Source organism: Pimephales promelas, chromosome 7 (assembly GCF_988280905.1).
Source record: "Pimephales promelas chromosome 7, fPimPro1.hap1.1, whole genome shotgun sequence".
Taxonomy (NCBI): domain Eukaryota; kingdom Metazoa; phylum Chordata; class Actinopteri; order Cypriniformes; family Leuciscidae; genus Pimephales; species Pimephales promelas.
This window is the reverse complement of record NC_142775.1, coordinates 7,697,762-7,717,745: the sequence shown is the minus strand read 5'-3', so window position 1 is coordinate 7,717,745 and position 19,984 is coordinate 7,697,762. Positions and strand designations below refer to the sequence as shown.

The window sequence follows — 19,984 nt, the reverse complement described above, 5'->3', positions numbered from 1 at the left end:
TGTGTTGGTTGGGGTGTATGAAATGTGGGATCTATCTCCCATTGATATTGTGGGAAAAATAAAATATATTTGTTACCGTGTATTTGTGTGTTCTGGTTAAAAAAAACAATATTCTCAAATATTTTACAACACAGTTATGTATGAAATGTCTGTAGTAAGTGTAACACTGAACAAAAAAGGCCTAAGTCATTATGATGAATGGAGAAGAAGTGTTCCCTTTCGTAGTCACTTCGAGTTACGTCAGAAGTGACGGAGATTGGGGGTTTCGCATAGAAAGCCAATCCTCTTCGAGTATTTAAACACGAGCCAATGGCATGCAATGCCTTGGGGCTGCGGAAATTTGCATAGCGTACTCCGCATTACTCCGTGAGTATAAAAGGAGGAAGTGAACGCAACCGCAGTATGTTTTCGCTTCGGAGCCAAGAGAACCTCTTCACTCCTAAAAGCTGATTCAAGACTCTTCGAGAACGAGCGTCCTCTTCAGTGTTGGTGTGACGGCGGTACCCAGCGAGATTTTGCATTGCCTGCGATCTGAGCAGTGGTCTGCCAGACTTTGCACTTCTCCCTGGTAGCTTCAGCGCTGAAAGAGTGAATTTCTCCTTTCTCATAAAAGTGAAAGTGAAAGAGCTGCACGCGGCACGTCTTTTTAAAGATGGTTCGCCCGTGCCCTTCTGGATGTGGTAGATTTCTGTCATCATCTGATGGTCACGAACGCTGCTTTGTATGCCTGGGCATTCAGCATGCAGCAGCAGCGTTCGTGGATGACTCATGTTCCTTCTGTGGGAGCATGACCATCTCCACACTGAGGTCGAGGCTCAATGATCTCACTAGAGTGAGAGCCCCGGTCCCCCCTACTCGATCAGCTTCCTTCACGAAAGGGGGCCCGTCGACCCGGCGATCTAACGGTGACGGTGTGGGATAAAGCCCCGACGATTCCTCGGGCCACACCTCCCGCCTCAGTGCGTGAGCCAGCGAGCGCTAGCTCGACTCGGTCGGTTGTCTCTTCGGCGGCACCGGCTGCTTCGGGCAGCGCTCCAGATGATGATGCAATGTCTATCACAGCATCACTAGGCGGGCTTGAGTCCTCGGGAGAGGAAGATGCGGCTGCGTTGCCCCCTTCGGGAGTGCCAGCGTTGCCCGTGTCAGATCCCGAGCTGACGGCCATGCTGTCTCGAGCCGCTGGGAGTATCGGGCTAGAATGGAAACCTCCATCCTGCCCCGATCTCTCGCGGATGGATAATTGGTATCTGGACAAAGCTGCCGCCGCAAGGCCACGGCCAACTCCAATACCTTTTTTCCCCGAGCTGCATGTGGAGTTATCGCGCTCTTGGGGGGCTCCTTTGTCCACTCGAGAGCGCGATCTCTCCCCCGCCTTTCCCCCCCTCGACGGTGGGGCCGCCCGTGGGTACACTGGGATGCCCCCGGTGGAGCGCTCTGTTGCGATGCAGCTGTGTCCACAGAGCGCCTCCACCCGTGGTCCTCCTAAGCACCCATCCAAAGCCTGTGGGTTCTCGTCTGCTATGGCGGCGCGAGCCTATAGAGCGGCGGGACAGGCGGCTTCCGCTTTGCATGCCATGAGCACTTTGCAGGTCTTCCAAGCGAAGATGCTCAGAGACATGCACGAGGGCGGGACTGACTCGACGGCATTTAAAGATTTGCGGTCCGCCACTGACCTTGCTCTCCGGGCAACGAAAGTGGCCGCTCGCGCCGTCGGTCAGGTGATGGCCACTTCGGTGGTTCAGGAGCGCCATCTCTGGCTCAACCTGGCAGACACGCGGAGCGCTGAGCGGACTCGTCTGCTCGACGCTCCGCTCTCCCAGGTTGGCCTTTTCGGCGGTGCGGTCGAGGACTTCGCCCAGCAGTTCTCCACCGCCCAGAAGCAGACGGAGGCCATTAAACACATCCTGCCCCGGCGACCAGCTGCTGCCTCCACCCAGTCATCGGCGCAGGTGCCTCCCTCTGCTCGCCGCCGAGGACGCCCCCCTGCGGCTCAGGCCCCAGCAGCAGCCTTCACCCGGGCCCCGGCGTCGAGGAGGCCGCAGGCCGGCGTCACAGCCCCCTCAGGCCGCTCGCCCCGCTAAACGCCAGGCCAAGCGAAGATCCTGACACGGGCCGCTCAGTGACGATCTCGAGTCTTTCCCAGGAGGCGGTAGCAGGCCCCCTCCTTCCCCCGGTGGAGGGCCGGGGGAGAATCTTTTGTTCTCAGCTCCCCGCTGCTCACCCACGGGTGGGCAGCACCCTGAACTGGTTAAAGAAAGACTTGACATCCTCACTGAGCTCACAGACTGGAGTGGGTGCGCTCGATGCCCCCGTGCGTCAGCCCACACACTCCTCTCTGTCTCTGAGGGCGCGGAAGGGTGCGTGTGTCGTCCCCGGGCTACACCAATCCCTTCCCCCTCTGTCGCCAGACCCCCGGCAGAACAGACCCCCGTGGAACGCTCCGCTTTCCCTGGTCCCTTCTGTCGGGGAGCGGGCTTCGACGCATCCGAGCGGGGTAACTCCTCCACGCGTGCCAGTCGACCCGCACCGCTGCCCCTCCGGGGGGACGTCTGTGGTTCGCATGACCCCGTTGGCTCATTTCCTGGAAGCCTGGCTAGCGCTTCCCGGGATATCCCGCTGGGTCATCAGAACGATCAGATTCGGCTACGCGATTCAGTTCGCACGGTCTCCTCCCCGCTTCAGGGGAGTTTGCTCCACGATAGTTGGTGGCAATGCCCCAGTCCTGAGAGCGGAGATTGCGACCCTGCTGGCGAAGGGTGCAATCGAGACGGTCCCTCCAGCCGAGGTGAAGTCCGGGTTTTACAGCCCCTACTTCATTGTCCCCAAGAAGACCGGTGGGTTACGACCGATCCTGGACCTGCGCATTTTGAACCGTTCTCTCCATCGACTACCGTTCAAAATGCTCACGGCCAAACGCATTTTCGAATGTGTTCGGTATCAGGATTGGTTTGCAGCGATCGACCTGAAGGACGCGTACTTCCATGTGTCCATCTTACCTCGACACAGACCGTTTCTTCGGTTTGCCTTCGAGGGCCAGGCATATCAGTACGCCGTTCTCCCATTCGGGTTAGCTCTGTCCCCTCGCGTCTTCACGAAGATCGTCGAGGCAGCCCTTGTTCCCCTTCGCGAACACGGGGTTCGCATCCTGAATTATCTCGACGACTGGCTGATACTAGCACACTCTCGAGCTCAGCTTTGCGAACACAGAGACTTGGTGCTCCGACACCTAGCCCGTTTGGGCCTTCGGGTCAACCGGGAAAAGAGCAAACTTTGCCCCGTGCAGAGGATCTCTTTTCTCGGCATGGAGATAGACTCGGTCGCCATGTCCGCGCAGCTCACGAACGAGCGCGCGCACTCACTGCTGACTTGTCTTCGACAGTTCGAGGGCAAGAGTGCGGTCCCACTGAAACTATTTCAGAGGCTCCTGGGGCATATGGCATCCGCGGCCGCGGCAACGCCGCTCGGTTTGCTTCATATGAGACCGCTTCAGCTGTGGCTTCGCGATCGAGTCCCGAGGTGGGCATGGCATCGCGGCTCGCTCCGAGTCCCAGTGACTCCGGCATGCCGGCGAACCTTCTTCCCGTGGTCAAACCTCAGCTTTTTACGGACAGGTGTCCCTATTCAGCGAGTTTCCAGACATCTCGTCGTCTCCACGGATGCATCTACCACGGGTTGGGGTGCCATGTGCAATGGGCATGCAGCCGCCGGTTCCTGGACAGGAGCCCAGCGCCTCATGCACATCAATTGCCTCGAGCTGCTGGCAGTACGGCTCGCCCTGCACCGCTTCAGAGCGTTGCTCAGGGGCCAGCATGTGCTTGTCCGCTCAGACAACACTACGGCTGTAGCGTACATCAACCACCAGGGGGGTCTACGCTCGCGCCAGTTGTCGCAGCTCGCCCGCCACCTCTTGATATGGAGTCAGAAGCACCTGAGGTCCCTTCGTGCAGTTTACATTCCTGGAGACCGGAACTGGGCAGCCGACGAGCTGTCTCGGGTCCGTCCCATCTCCGGCGAATGGCGACTCCATCCCCAGTCGGTCCAGCTGATCTGGAAAGAGTTCGGGGAGGCACAGATAGATCTGTTCGCCTCTCGGGACTCAGCCCACTGCGCCCAGTTTTATTCTCTGACCTGGGGCACTCTCGGTTCGGATGCGCTGGCGCACAGCTGGCCACGGGGCCCACGCAAGTATGCGTTTCCCCCAGTGAGCCTCCTTGCACGGGTGTTGTGCAAGATCAAGGAGGACGAGGAGCAGGTCTTGCTGGTAGCCCCCTACTGGCCCACCAAGACGTGGTTCTCCGATCTCATGCTCCTCGCGACAGCACCTCCTTGGCCTATTCCTCTGAGACAAGACCTACTCTCTCAGAGACGGGGCACTCTATGGCACCCTCGTCCCGATCTTTGGAGGCTGCACGTGTGGCTCCTGGACGGGACGAGGAAGGTTTGAGTTCGCTGCCACCTGCGGTGGCGGCAACCATCACTTCCGCAAGAGCGTCGTCCACGAGACACCTTTATGCGTTGAAGTGGAACCTCTTCGTCAGCTGGTGTTCTTCTCGCGGAGAAGACCCCCGGAGATGTCCGGTCAGTGTCGTGCTTTCCTTCCTGCAAGAGGGGTTGGAGCGCAGGCTGTCGCCCTCCACCCTTAAAGTTTACGTCGCGGCCATTGCCGCTTCTCATGAAGCAGTGGAAGGCAAGTCCTTAGGGAAGCACGACCTGGTCATCAGGTTCCTGAGGGGAGCGAGGAGGCTGCATCCGCCTCGTCCTCCCCTCGTACCCTCTTGGGACCTCTCAGTAGTTTTAAGTGCTCTGCAGAGGCATCCCTTTGAGCCTTTGCAATCAGTAGAGTTAAAGTTTCTGTCCATGAAGACAGCACTCCTGGTTGCATTGGCCTCCATCAAGAGGGTGGGGGACCTGCACGCATTCTCCGTTGACGAAGCGTGCCTGGAGTTCGGGCCGGCTTACTCTCACGTGATCCTGAGACCCCGGCCTGGATATGTGCCCAAGGTTCCCACCACTCCCCTCCGGGACCAGGTGGTGAACCTGCAAGCGCTGCCCCTGGAGGAGGCAGACCCAGCCTTGGCACTGCTCTGTCCGGTACGTGCTCTCCGCACCTATGTCGACAGAACGCAGTGTTTCAGGACCTCAGACCAGCTCTTTGTCTGTTATGGAGGGAGCCAGAAGGGAAGGGCTCTCTCAAAGCAACGGCTGTCCCACTGGATTGTGGATGCCATTGCTTTGTCTTACCAGCAGCAAGGCCGTCCGTGTCCCCTTGGTGTGACGGCCCATTCCACTCGGAGTGTGGCCTCCTCTTGGGCTTTAGCGCACGGCGCCTCGCTAACAGACATCTGCAGAGCTGCAGGCTGGGCGACACCCAACACCTTCGCCAGATTCTATAATCTGCGAATTGAGATAGTGTCCTCTCTCGTACTCGTTCCGGCCGGTACTGGACCCGCTCAGGTGTCTTCGCTTGCTCGCCACTCCACTCCCCGGACTGGATAAGTGCGATTTTTCTCAGTTCTTCCATTGAAGACTCGAGTCCTCCAGCACCGACGATGCGGGCTCCACTGCTGTCGCTCTGGATGCTAGCCAGGTGCCTCCGTGCGTACGGTTCCCCCCTGGTAACCGTCTCATGTGTATTATCCACTGTAAGACTCTCTGAGCATGTGTCTTCCCTTGGCAAGCCATCTGCCAACCCTGGAGTTTAAACTTGCCACCTCCTGCTGGTACTCCAGTATTCCATATGTGTTCTTATACCATATGAGTATTCTTAAGTCCTCCCTCTGGTAGGCATCTGGTAACATGTCCCCTCCGGGATATGTTTCCCAGTGTACCTTGGTAATTAGGGTTGGGAATCGTGAGAAATTTTCCGGTTCCGGTTCCGATTCCGGTTCCGCCAAACGATTCTGGTTCCGGTTCCGGTTCCCATTCAATTAAAAATATTAGTAAGAGAAAAATCCACAATCCTTTTTGTGTTTATTTCTTATAGTACTTGACAAATTAGTTTAACAGACTGGTAATGTAAACAAACTCAAAATATTATTAAGCAATCTTTGCAAAAAAAAAAAAAAAAAAAAATATATATATATATATATATATATATATATATATATATAAAGGAAATTAAAAAATTCTGCATTCTCTATAATAATTTAGACCTCTCCTTTATTGTATCTCCAACAGTGAAGAATACCCTCTCAGAAGGAGTAGAATATGCTTTAACACACATATGTGTGTAGAACTGATTATTTTTTAAAACGGTTTGAATGATTGATTCATAAAGACTTTACTTATTTCATTACTGGATAAATCGGCGCTCTAGCAGTTAATAAACAGAACTGCATGCGTCTTGCGGAAGAACATTGTTGCCGGAGCTACTTCTCTCTGTTTATGTCCATGACGAGTCACGCAGGCATTGGGCTACTCCGCAGCAGCTGCGATCCGCCGGCCAGTCTAAACAAGAAGTCCAATATTAACGCTTATTACAGGCTTTACGTAGTGATTCAAGATAAGACAAAAACACGGTTTGAAAAAAAAAACATTATGATGTACTCGCTCATTGTATATATTTTGTAAATTCTGAACACAAAAAATATACGGACTGCATCTGTTTTGACCACTACCGTCAATTTTACTCAAACTATAATCTCACTAATTCTGTAACGGAAATCATTTGAATATGTGAAGCAAATAAATATTGAGACTGTGTGATTGTAAAGCAGTTTCATATCGACAACTGCTCTCTCTCTCTCAGCGCAAACAGATTTGAATGTAGGCTAGAGAGTGACTCGGCGGTCGGCGCGCGCAGCGTGCGTGTGTCTGTGTGTGACAAATGCAGCGCGTGTGAGAGCAAATCGCAACTTCAGTGGTGAAGTTTTTGTCATTTAGGAATAAGACGGCGTCTTCTACTCCCAGCACTTCGCCCACATGATGATATCGCATCGGAACCGTTTTCGGAACCGAAACTTAGGAATTTTGCACGGTTCCGGTATTTTTTCAAAAACACAACCGGTTCTGGAAAAGAACCGGTTCTCGGTTCCCAACCCTACGTATGTAACCCTCGTTCCCTGAGTAGGGAACGGAGACGTTACGTCTCCCTGCCACTTCTGCTGTATCGCTGGGTAGATGCCGAGTTCAGTCTTGGCTCCTCAGCGAAGACATACTGCGGTTGCGTTCACTTCCTCCTTTTATACTCACGGAGTAGGGCGGAGTACGCTATGCAAATTTCCGCAGCCCCAAGGCATTGCATGCCATTGGCTCGTGTTTAAATACTCGAAGAGGATTGGCTTTCTATGCGAAACCCCCAATCTCCGTCACTTCTGACGTAACGTCTCCGTTCCCTACTCAGGGAACGAGGGTTACATACGTAACCGAGACGTTTTCCATTGATCATAGTGTTTTACATTGAGCACATCAGTGTTCAACTGGTTCTTATAAATGTCTATTCATATGATGGTTTGTGTGTGTCATTTGAAAACAAAATACCATTTCGAGAAGAAATAACATTGTTTTGAATGTAAAGTTTCATTTTGCAGGAGAATTGAGGGGTTTTGCCTATTGTGTGAGTGTTTTTAGATTTGTGTGTAGAGTTCTGAGAATATGAGCCATTCTTTCAGAAAATGTGTGTAAACAATCGAGAAAAACTGTAAATGTGCAATAAAAACAACTATGTTTTACTTTTTTGTGACTCTTTTGACTTGACTGAGTACTGACTTGCCAGTAGACGAGCATTATGGAGATGTGTACTATGGCGTGTTATATATTCTATATATCCTGGCCATATATTCTCCAATTTACTTATTTTTCTTAACCAAATTATCCCAGTACCCTAACATTGCTCACTGACCCCTAGAACACCGTCTCAAGATGAGCCTCAAGCTCATTAAGATGATTATTTACCTTCCACAACGATCTCTACGGTAACCTGGCAGCTCCCAGCATCATTGACAGCTTCACAGGTGTAACGTCCTCTATCGTCATCCTGGACTTCCTGGACCACCAGACTAAAGGTTCCACGAGCACTTTGTTCCATAGAATAATGATCCCCTGCTATCAGCAGCTTACCATTCCTAAACCAGCAGACCTGGGGCTCTGGAAATCCACGTACCTGACAAAGATCACAAAGAGATAAACAATCCAACAAATGTAAAATTAGTTAAACATACATAAAGAGATATGAACGGCATTCTGGACATGCTTGAAAGCCAGTGAACAGAAACGGGAACAGCCTTCATTTTTAGTTACTCAGTAACTGATTATCAGTGTTGTCCTGCTTATAGCCCAAGAGGGAAAAAGCTCTGCTTCTAATTTCCTGAGATTTCTGCATGTGTGTGTGTGTTTTGTGATGAACAAGAGAAACATCATACCAGTCGCAGTACATCTCTTTCTGTCATTGCTCTTTCTTGATTATTATAATAATTTATGGTTTTACCAGAAATTCAAACCAACACTAGCAAAAAAGTGCAAAAAAGTAACCATTTTACTAAGGTAAATACAGGGGTTCCCAATCCTGCTCTTGGACAGTCAACTTCTTTGAGTTTTGCTCCCTTGGGCACAAAGGTATCTCCTGAAAGGGCAGCATAACATATGATTTACAGCAAAATATTTAATTACGAAAGTTCCTCTCTCCTGAGATTCCTTCATCTGATCAATTACTGAAGGCATGCAACATAGATGAATCGCTGCCTTTGATATCCCAGTCCCACAATCCTTTGCTTTCCATTCTGTGACAGACAGTTCAGCTAAAAAAATAAGAGAGTGTCTAAAAGTTGCGGTTGGTGGTCAGTTTGTGTGTAAATGTAAGTTTTTGACCAACATTTTCCATTTTGTGTATCATTTCTAGTGAGAAAAGACTACATCAGTAATTAGAAATGTGCTTTGTTTTCTCTAAAGCTCTCTATTTTGCTGTAGATCATTAAACCGGTTTTAATTCCTCAGTTTAGTGAGATACTTTTGTGTGGAAACACTGCCTTTAAAGTCATCGCCTGATAGTCAGCTGCCTAGCTTTTCGGACACAGGCCTTGATTACCTGGTTCAGGGGCTAAGCTTAAAGGGTTAGTTCACCCAAAAATGAAAATTAAGTCATTAATTACTCACCCCCATGCTGTACCAACCCCGTAACACCTTCGTTCGTCTTCGGAACACAAATGAAGATATTTTTGATTAAATTTGAGAGCTGACGAGACTTCCTTAGATTTCCACGACGCATGCGCGAGAATTGCGATCTGAAGTAGTGTAAGCTGGTGTGAGCAGATCGCAAATCTCGCGCATGCGTCGTGGAAATCTAAGGAAGTCTCGTTCTGGCCTACAAGGAAGAAAAGAAATAGTCGAATAAACTCGTTATTTTTGTTTGTTTTTTCGCACAAAAAGTATTCGCGTCGCTTGATAAACATATAGTTGAGCCACGGTAGTCACTTGGGATATTTAAACATTTTCTTCATTGACTTTCTGGGCCGTCAAGAGGCAGTCCTTTAGGAGCCAATGTGGTAGTTATACAGCTCTCAAATTTAATCAAAAATATCTTCATTTGTGTTCCGAAGACGAACGAAGGTCTTACGGGGTTGGTACAGCATGGGGGTGAGTAATTAATGACTTAATTTTCATTTTTGGGTGAACTAACCCTTTAAACTTTGATGTTGGCCCTCCAGGAGCAGGATTGGGCACCTCTTTAAAGACTATGGTACTACTATGGTAATACTATGGTTTAGGTCATGGCACAGTAGTAGACTACTAAAAATATTTTCCTTGACATACTTTCTCGATTTCTGTTTAAATACCATGGTAAACAAATATGGCAATAATTTAGTTCCATTGTATAAATCAAAGTTCCATGGTACCTATTTTCAGAGGAAATGTTTGCCCGTGTCAAACCAACACATTGTTAAGGTAGTTGCCAGGTTGTTACACGCTAAGATGTTATTTTTTTATTTTTTAGAAAAACAAAACAACAAACCCCCCCCCCCCCCCCCCCCCGGAAAACTAGCCTTCCGGATAAGCTAATTACCATCATGACTAAACATGTCTTGCCACAGCAAACACCGTGCATTATATTCATTCACTCTGAGGAATCTTTTGTAGTAGTAAAATGTTTGTCAGTTATAGAAAAAATCAGTTATAGATCAACACAAAGAAAGCACCTGATCCGTCTATATTAAAACAAACACAAATGCCTGAGTCATTTTGATGGGAGCGGTATACTGTGGTTCTTTTGAAGAGCTCATACTCATTTTCACTCCATTGATCTCTTTCTACTTGTTTTCTCTCGGTTCTATCAACCATTCCAAATCTGTGTGCTGACCATGTCTAATAAGGACACCATATGGATAATCTCCCCCATTCACCCCGTCTTTTACTAATGTTGGCATGTCTTGTTTCTGCAAATCTCAGTGAGATTGTTTAACATTGTACATTGGAAGTGGACCAATCAAATCATGAAACACAATCTACCTCTCTGTCTGCAAACCAGCAGCGCCACACATCCACTTCACATGAAACTAAAATCAGAGGAAACTGCTAACTACTACAAGCTGTAACAGATTTCAGATCGAATACACACATTTATACAGCTTGATGCCTAGTAGACAATAGATAGATTCCAGATGCCCTTCCAAAATTCCAAGGCTAAAATGAAAGCAAAAACTTTACCATACAGCAACGGTTTAGGAGCGTGTCAAGACTGGCCTCTCTTCCTTTCAGGCAAACGGACCTCACAGTGACAGGTCCACTTCACTGCAGATTTGCCCAAAAATAGCAATATTAGCTCAGAATTCTTTATTAAACCAGTGCAGCGCTGGTATTTCCTCTATGTCGGGCTGCTGTTTTTCTTGTGTACACTCTCTCAGTTTGAAGCCTTTACTCTGAGACATGTGGTCAAGAGCTCTACCTCAAAAATCCAGCAGGACTCACTTCCGATGGTGAGGGGAGGAAAAACACAGGGTTGTTTGCACAAAACATCTGCTTTTTTTCGTGTTTTCTCTCACACAATTCATACTGACAGCACAAGTAGGGCACAAGTCTTCAGCAAGACAAAGAGAGGACTATTGTATTCCCAGTGTATTGCCCCTTAAAGAGAATCGCCCAAACAATGATAAATTGATACATTTTGATGATACATCCCCACCAATTTTTCTGGGGTGCATTCCTCATGCATCTATGGAGAAATTAACTAGCTAGTTTCCCAAAACCATAGTAACTTTGCACATCTATTGTTTGAACCTTGTTGGTTAACTATACAGAACTGATCCGTAAAGGAGTAGTTGACTTTAAGAAAAAAAAAAATGCTTATAATTTACTCACCCCCATGTCATCCAAGATGTCCATGTCTTTCTTTCTTCAGTCGAAAAGAAATAAGATTACGATTTTTCTCCATATAATGGCCTTCACTGGGCACTCGTTCATCAAAATGAACAAATCTTTTTTTTTTCGAGTCGTTTGTTTCATTCAACGAACGAAATGAACGAAAAGATTAATTCATTTTGATGAACGAGTTCAAACAGGAGAGTCACAAACGCGCATCACAGATAAGACCAAGGCAAGCATTTGTGCTTTTAAAACCTAAATTTATAATATATTTTTTTAAATGATCGTTTCGCTAGAGAAGACCCTTATTCATCGTCTGGTGTTGTATAAAGCTCTTTGAAGCTGCACTGAAACTCTCATTTGGACCTTGAACCATTTGGTTCCCAGTGAACCCCAGTGAATCCATTATATGGAGAAAAATCCTGGAATGTTTTCATTAAAAACCTTAATTTCCTTTCGACTGAAGAAAGAAAGACATGGGCATCTTGGATGACATGGGGGTGAGTAAATTATCAGCAAACGTTTTTTTTGTTTGTTTTTTTTAAAGTGAACAACTCTTTCCCCACCATTGAAATTTCCGTCTTTCCGTGTGTTCAGTGTTATACGGTAGGGGGTGCTATTAGGCATTTTCTGAAAGAGCACTAAATCTCCTGATCAAAACACATGTGAAAAGGAAGCAGAAACAATCGATATCACATGTAAGCAGATGTATTTGTAAAATAAAGCGATCATCAAAATTAAATCAAAATTGCATATAAATCAAAACTACCTAATTTTAATGCATGAATATTGACCCATGACGAGCTACAGGAGTGTGAAGCTTTGAGGGTGTTGATGAACTCGATCTACTCCATCTGTGTTTTAATCATCATGCTGAATCCGATCTGGATATAGTCTTCGAAAAAACGTGATTTTCACAGCTTTTTGCTAAAACTGTTTTTTTAAAAAAAAAAAACTTGCACATATTCAAGTGTTGATAAAAAAGAAGAATCCATAAAGCTAGAATAAAATAACTTTTCTTTGTTTAAAATTACAATATGTAAGAAATGTTTGTATCAAAATGTCCAAAAAACTACTTGCGCAGTTTTATATATTTCTTTCAATTGTTTACTTATTATTATCATAAATGTTTCCAATAATTTGTAAATTCTTAATTTACAAAAATTGTAATTCACAATTTTAAATAGTTCCTGTCCCTTGTCGCCTGTCAATGATGTAATAACAACGCGTTCTCATCCCAAAGCGCCATATAGGACGCTTTTGCAAAAGCGTAAATATCCAACGCACATGGCACCCTTTAACGTCTAATGAGACGCTTCGGTTAATGGTTAAGTTTAGGTATGGTGTAGGGTAAGGGTTAGACCACTAGGGGGCGCCTTCTGCCCAAATATATCTGCGTCTCATTTCACGTTAAAGGGTGCCATGTGCGTTGGATATTTACGCTTTTGCAAAAGCGTCCTATATGGCGCTTTGGGATGAGACCGGGCTCGTAATAACCACGTTATACCTAGTCTCCGCTTGTACGGTGATGGTAACCTTGGCGACCGATGTGGACAGCTGTGAAATGTTTAGCGGCACGCTCACGCTGTTGTTGTTGTGCAAGCTGACTTTGGGACAAAAGGAGAACTACGAGGATCAATATCGGCGTGACGTTTTCGAGATGCCGAGAGCTTTGCGGCAAAGTTCAACTTAACAGAGCTTCACGACTTGACAGAGATGCTGTTCTTGCATGTACTTTATTAGACAGGTGCCGGTTTTTATGTAAATAAATCAAATCATTGTTATACAGCTTAACATGATGAAATGTTAGAATATCATCAGTGTGTTATTCCAGCCCATTCTCACTCCCAAGGCGTCACCTAACTGACGCCTTGGGAAGCATTTGGACATGCTTCAATATCTGACGCTTTAGGCGCCCTTTAGCGTCAGTTAGATGACGCCCTAGGATCGCGTGTACCCTACCCCCACACCTAAACCTAACCGCGTCCTCTAACTGACGCTTTCCTTTAGCGTCAGTTAGATGACGCCGTAGGATCGCGTCATGTAAGTGACGCTAAAGGGCGCCTAAAACGTCAAATATTGAAGCATGGTCAAAGGTGACGCCTTGGGGTGAGAATGCGTTGGTTATTCTAATGTTGATCTAGCTTACTGCTAGTCTCATATAGCCAACAAACTAACACATAGAATAACATTATAACTTGCAACACACTCAAATGCTGTTTAGTGTGATAGTGTAACGTTAGCCCAAGTGAAATAGCTCTGCATTACCTCAAAATGTCCTCATTCCTTTATATACGGGACTCGCGTATGGCGCTGATATCTGTCTCTCATTAGCAATCGCACCCTGCTTCATACTACAAGTAATGTTAAAAAAACATGAATGTCCATAATCCATAAACATTATTAGATCCATCAGCATGACTGCAAGTTCCATGATTCTTATTCTTATTCCGCTTATTCACTGCATCATCAATCTACCCTATCGTCAACCAACCCTTGCGATGAAGAAAATTACATATCGCAGGTTTAAAAGCAGAGGCTCTGTTCTTTCTTTAGAAAAATTGAATATTCAAATATAAAACAATTTATAAAACAAAAATATTCTGGGGGTCATGAAATTTTTGTGAAAATGATAAAAAATGCTGGTGGTGGCTGGCATCGTTTTTCAAAAACGCTGGCGGGTAAAGAGTTAATTGTATCACATAGGTGGATTAATAACTACAACAAACTAATTAATCAGTTTGAGATGAAAATAATGCTGAGATTATTGCTGTAGATGATGAAAATGGCATGAGACTACTCTTCCATTTCTGTTCCCTGTTGTTTTATTTTGTAATACACGCTAGCTTTTTTACTTTTTGCCCTAGAGCATAATCTATATAAATCCACATCAAACTAACAAGAAACTATGCTTCTAACCACAGGTCGAGAGCTGTAGTTACAACCACACAAGTTTGCTGTTTGCGAATTTCATTGGAACCTTGGTTTTGGGAAACACAGAATCAGTGAACTCTGTTAGTTGCAACGGAACTTGCGAAAATAATTGGTTAACGATGCTTTTTGAGAACGCCACCCCTAGGGTGGTTGCAAGGCATTGCTATGTGGTTCCTTGCATGTAGTTTTCAGGGTTTCCAGGCGAGGTGCATGCTTAACCACCATAGTACAATGCATTATTGGAGACTGTCGTTTGAGTGTTGGTTCAATTGTAGAAGTTTTTAATGTCGTCACATATGTGACATAGGTAACCAATATTGTCTGCTAATTAATCAATATTATATTGAATTAATGTCATATTGCTTAAGCTAATTTACAAGAACAGCAGAAACACTGTTTGATAAACACCAAACTGTTGAACTATGTTGGATAACAATGATATGGGTCAGCAGAGCATCAGCAGAGCATTGCTAAGTTCTGGATTAACCTGAGAAACATGGGCAAATGAGATTGGGTTACGCATTTTAGTCCAGCTCAAACCAGGGGGAAAGAGTTATGAATTGCCATGAGATTTTGTTGGGTTGATGAAGTGTTCTGGGTGATTGTATACTAGAAAGTATCTATGCTGAAGTCTCCATGATATTCTGGTCTCTAGATGATTTTGGGAAACTTTAGAAAACCTCTCAACAAACTGCATGATTTCAGATATTATTTATGATAACAGTGCAGGAAGAGTTACATGCTGGAGTTTATTATTAGGGTTATGAAATTGTTCAAATCATAAAACCTTATAGTATAACATTTTTGCTGTAATTATAGCAAATTGATAGTGATCCTTGACTGCAAACACTACTAAATACACCCTTGGAACATATGAGTAGAGGCACAGTGGCTAGTGAAATGATAGGAGTACTCTTCGTTTTGGTTTTGAGGCACTGCTTGTGTAATTTCACAAAGAACAGCAACAACATGAGACAAAACCACATACCCAGCTTTTTCGAATACATCAATATTGTTTGTTGTGCTACAAAATCACTAGCAATCAAACTGCGCTCATCTTTTAATGATTCCTTCAGACTGCTGCCCAGAACTCATTCCAGGGAACATCACACTCCACAGACAAGCACTGAAGTGTCTCACAAGATTTCTCATCTAGATGCCAAACTGAGACACAATGTAGGGTTTTTTTTCCTTGAATGCTTTTTATGTGATATAATTTGTTTTTCAATGATGGCTTGTTTTTTTAATCTAAACATGATGACAGCCGCTCAACTGAAACAACGATGACAAATTCTAGAGTCTGAGATGTTGATTTCCTACATAAGAGTGCAGACTGATAGAACATGCAGAGTACTGAGGCTCTCTGGCTGATCTGGAATCAGCACTGGGGATGTTCCACCTGGCTCTCATTATGGGGCCTCAGACAAATATTCACTAATGACCTGCTGTTGATGATATACAGCCAAAGCTTTACATAGCACATGCTTACATAGCTAACCACATTCTATAAAACAAGTTAATATATGCTTAATTTAGTCTATTCTGAGTTATCCATTCAGCAATGCACTCATGCCACACACTCTGAAAAGCAATAGACTTTATGAATGAAGTGTAATCTGATTATTATGAGAATAAATTACACTTGCATTTACTAAAACTTTTGCTGGCTTGAACTATCCCTAGTGAACAAAAAGTATAGTGTATTGTATTTGAAATATATTTTATTTTTTCAATAGTACATTGAAAATACACTAACAAAACTTTTACTATCTTTATTAAAAGTATATTAGCATCGTGCTTTTACCTATTTTCACGCTACAACTTTTAACACACTTTAAAATAATTGTACTTTAGTATATTTTAGAAAAATAGATTTTAGAAAAAAATAAACTTGAAGTGAACAATTTGTTTATTTTTTAAAAGTGTATTTATTTGCTCTTTATTAAAAATATACTTGTAGGTATATTTTAACTGTGTTCTGGAGATATATACTTTCAAAATACATTATAGTATATAATACACTTATGGTATATTGCTTGTATTTTTTGAACACACTCGTAATGAATTTGTAATGTACTTGTCACACAAATAAATAATCAAGCATGTAATTAGTCCCTACACAGGCATATACTTAAAGTATACAACTTGAAGTTGTTCACATTTAGTACACAAAAGTACACTAAATACACTTAATATTTAATTACAACTAAAATATACTTAGTACAAAATTGTTTCAAAATAGCACACTTCAAGTTAACTAATCCACTTCAAGTTAACTAATCCCTTGAGTTTGAGACCACTGATGTAGATGAAATACTGAATCACCAACACATTACAGTATGTATACAAAGCACACAGTATACTCGCTGTTGGGTACATTTAACAATGTGATATCGCTTTCATATTGTGTTGTGTATCTGTTTTTATCAATTACACCCAAATTATATCAAATTTAAAAACGTCCAACAATGTGAACAGCTCAGAGCACAATCTACGTAATCATGCACAGTAGTTCCAACTTGACATAAATGCAACATAAGTCTTGAGGAGATTCTTTCATTTTAATCTCCAAAAAAAAAAAAAAAAAAAAAAATTTCTTATTGAGCAAGAAGCTACAAAGTGAGTCTGTTTCTTTCTTCTACAGGTTAATTATATATGTTTTAAGATAAATCATTATATAATAGCCATTTAATATTATTAATAGTGTTAACTGATACTAAAAACAAAGGCATTTCTGGTTTGGTGGGGGTTAAGTGGGATTGAGCATGACCAATGAGCTTTGATAAGAACAACAGTAAAAAGAAAATCTACATTCAACGGTTTAAGTTGAAACAATTTAGTGCAGTGCTCCCTTTCAAGCACTGTAAATAACTCTAGGTGAAACGGGTGGCATACCGTCACTCTGAACAGCCCTCAGGTCAGGGTTTATACAGTAAACTGATACACACCGCTCACATTCCACTGGGTAGTGGGCCGAAACATCAGGCTGTTGTTTGACAGTGAACTCAACCTCATGTTTCTCCCCTCCCCTCTCTCTCTTTCCTGTTATCACTTTTTCCTGGCTTCACCTTCGCTGTTAAAACCTGGCGAGGTCACGCACCTGAAATACTGCGGTACAATCAATCTAGAGGCTCCCAGAGCCCTCAAACACTCTGATATCATTAACATATGCTCAGCTCTTCTCTGTTAAACACAACTCATTCTGCTTCCCTATATTATTATCCACAGTGTCCTTTTCTATTAGCCTGACTTAGTCATACTCATATTCTAGTCAGAATGTGAGTCTGAAACTGCTCCATAGGGCTTTGATTATGAGGCGTGTCTTAACCGAACCAGGAAAAAAACAACAACTCTGCACTCAATTGGATAGTCGGTTGACCTACAACCAATCAGAGCAACACAGTAAGTCAACTACTTTGCATAGTCAACTAGTTTCACGGAGACAGACTTTTAGTCTGCAGTGTATTCTGTCGAAGAACCACCCAATTAGACATGCTCAAAATAGTCAACGCATCTGTCAACTACAGAACTTACTTATTTTAGAAGTAAAATAACGAGTGTTGCTTCTTTTACTTGGTCCTACTATAAACCAATAACTTTAAGTATTTAAATTTAACAAGTAATTATTCCCACACATTAGCTAAGGACATGAATGATCCTCACATCATCTACCATTTTCAGGATAGGTGTGCTGTCACATCTACAATTAATGCATGCTGGATTATAAACTATAAAGAAATTTGAAACCCAATATCTAACCCCCATATCTAAAGTCAAGTATATTATAGACACTGATGGGTGCGCTCTTTAGACTTGGGGCAGCCTCTAAGCAACTAATGTAACAAAATCAACAAAACCAAACCTGTTTTTTTTTTGTGTTTTTTTAAATAATAGACGTCACTTCAAAAAACTTTCAGCATAATGACTGATATTGTATGTCAGAAGTTGCTTCTTTACAATATGGGTATAATAAGGCTACTAAAATAAGGCTAACTCATGATATACCGATGCCACGGTAACTCTTTCCAGCCATTATAAAGGAGATATGTGCTTCTGTGTCCCTGTGAGAGAGGTGTCTGACAGTTTTATTGAGGATTCTCTTTCCTGGTTAGATTCCTGCTGGATCGTGCTGAGATTCTATGAAGCGTTTTAGAGCATGTCTTCCTTTACACTCCAAAACTTGTACTTTAGTTTTGTAATGGCCTTTGTCCCTGTGTCTGTGTGTGGTCAGTGATCTGAAACAACATAGCCACAGGTTGCCACAAGCTGTTTATGTACTGCTGATGCATATTGTAAAATATGAGGAATTTGCCAAAAGCACATTCTACAGTTCAAAAGATTTTTATCTTGATAACGGTTATATAATTAATTTCCGATAAACTAACCCTTATTGTAAAATACACACAATGTGGTTGATCACTTTGCATGTCACTCAGACAGTCATTTCCTGTCTAATTGGGTGGTTCTTCGACAGAATACACTGCAGACTAAAAGTCTGTCTCCATGAAACTACAGTAGGTCACTGTGTTAGATCATAGTCTATCATGAGCCCCTTTCACACAGCTGGTTGATCCCGGAAAATTGCCGGGAAATTGCCAGAACACCTTTTGTGTGAACGCAAACACGACCTGCGATTGATACCGGCATCGATCCCGGGTTGGGGACCTAGTAACATTGCCGGGATCAGTCCCGGAACATGCGCTGTGTGAACAAAAGCCAGGACCAATGCCGTAAGGGATGTGTCATTGTGATGACGCTCGTGCCATCGCGCGATTCTGTTGCTCTTAGAAGAAAGTTTGTATCCGTCAATCGTCATCAACAAAGAAAGGACGAACAAATGTCTGCAAAGTGGAACAAAGCACAGACCAGGAGCTCCTCTCTATCTGATCTGAAGCTGAGATCGTTCACCAGCTGTGGAGTGGTATGCGCGTGTAAATTTTTTCAACGCGCAAGTTACACGTCTCATCCAGACGTCATGTGTCTTTCCGGGATATTTACGGATTGTGTTTAGGAACGCACTCACATATCCTGGCAAATTACTGGCAGTGTGAATGAACCGAAATCAAACAATCCCGGGACAAATGCCAGGTCACATTATCCGTGTATTTTCCAGAATCTCTGTTTGAAAGGGGCTATGTTCTCTTGTCTCATGAGAACCGAAGAATCTTCTCTGCACATGGTGCCCCTAAACCTTCACAATAAATCTAACAAATAGAGGTACAAGCATGTGCATGCATGTGTCACAGTCTTCGTCTGCACCGTCCTGTCTTGTCATCAGCACTACACTTCCCATGATCCTCTCGTCTGCACACCTGAACTCACTCCCTCATCAGCCTCCTGTTCAGCGTCCTGTTCATCTGTATCACCTGTCTTCACCTCATTAACCCTGATTCCTCAGTGTATTTAGTTTCCTCTGTTTCATTCTGTCCTTGTCGGTCAATGTTGAATGTTACCCTGCGTGGTCCTGTAACCTGTCTTCCGTCCTGAATTTATATATAATATTGTTGTAATTGGAATCCTGACTCCTTGTCCTCTTCTGCCTGCAACCACGCCCGTGACAGATTGACCGACCCAACTGCAACATGACCGCAGTGACTTTTCGGGGGATGCTCGACCCGATTCGGCGACCCCGCTTGATCCTGGTCCCCCGAAAGCCTGCGCTCACCGTCAGCCAGGCAAAGCTCGAGCTCCCCGCTCCGCTGGTCCCGCCCAGCCTCGCCGAGCCCGAGCTCTTTCCTCTGCTGGTCCCGCCCAGCCT

General features: G+C 44.5%; 1 protein-coding gene across 7 annotated transcripts in view; it reads right to left on the bottom strand.

The window, feature by feature from the left end:
• Positions 1-19,984, bottom strand: part of mylka (myosin, light chain kinase a) — a 167,913-nt gene that overhangs the window by 87,557 nt on the left and 60,372 nt on the right. For 4 of the 7 annotated variants that reach the window (XM_089133013.1, XM_089133011.1, XM_089133012.1 and 1 more), the window contains exon 3: positions 7,894-8,101. In XM_089133013.1, coding sequence (XP_088989139.1) covers positions 7,894-8,101 — 208 coding nt within the window. Of the gene's footprint in view, positions 1-7,893; positions 8,102-10,549; positions 10,871-19,984 lie in introns of those variants that run through there. The other 3 variants (XM_089133017.1, XM_089133015.1, XM_089133016.1) reach the window with 3 other exon arrangements.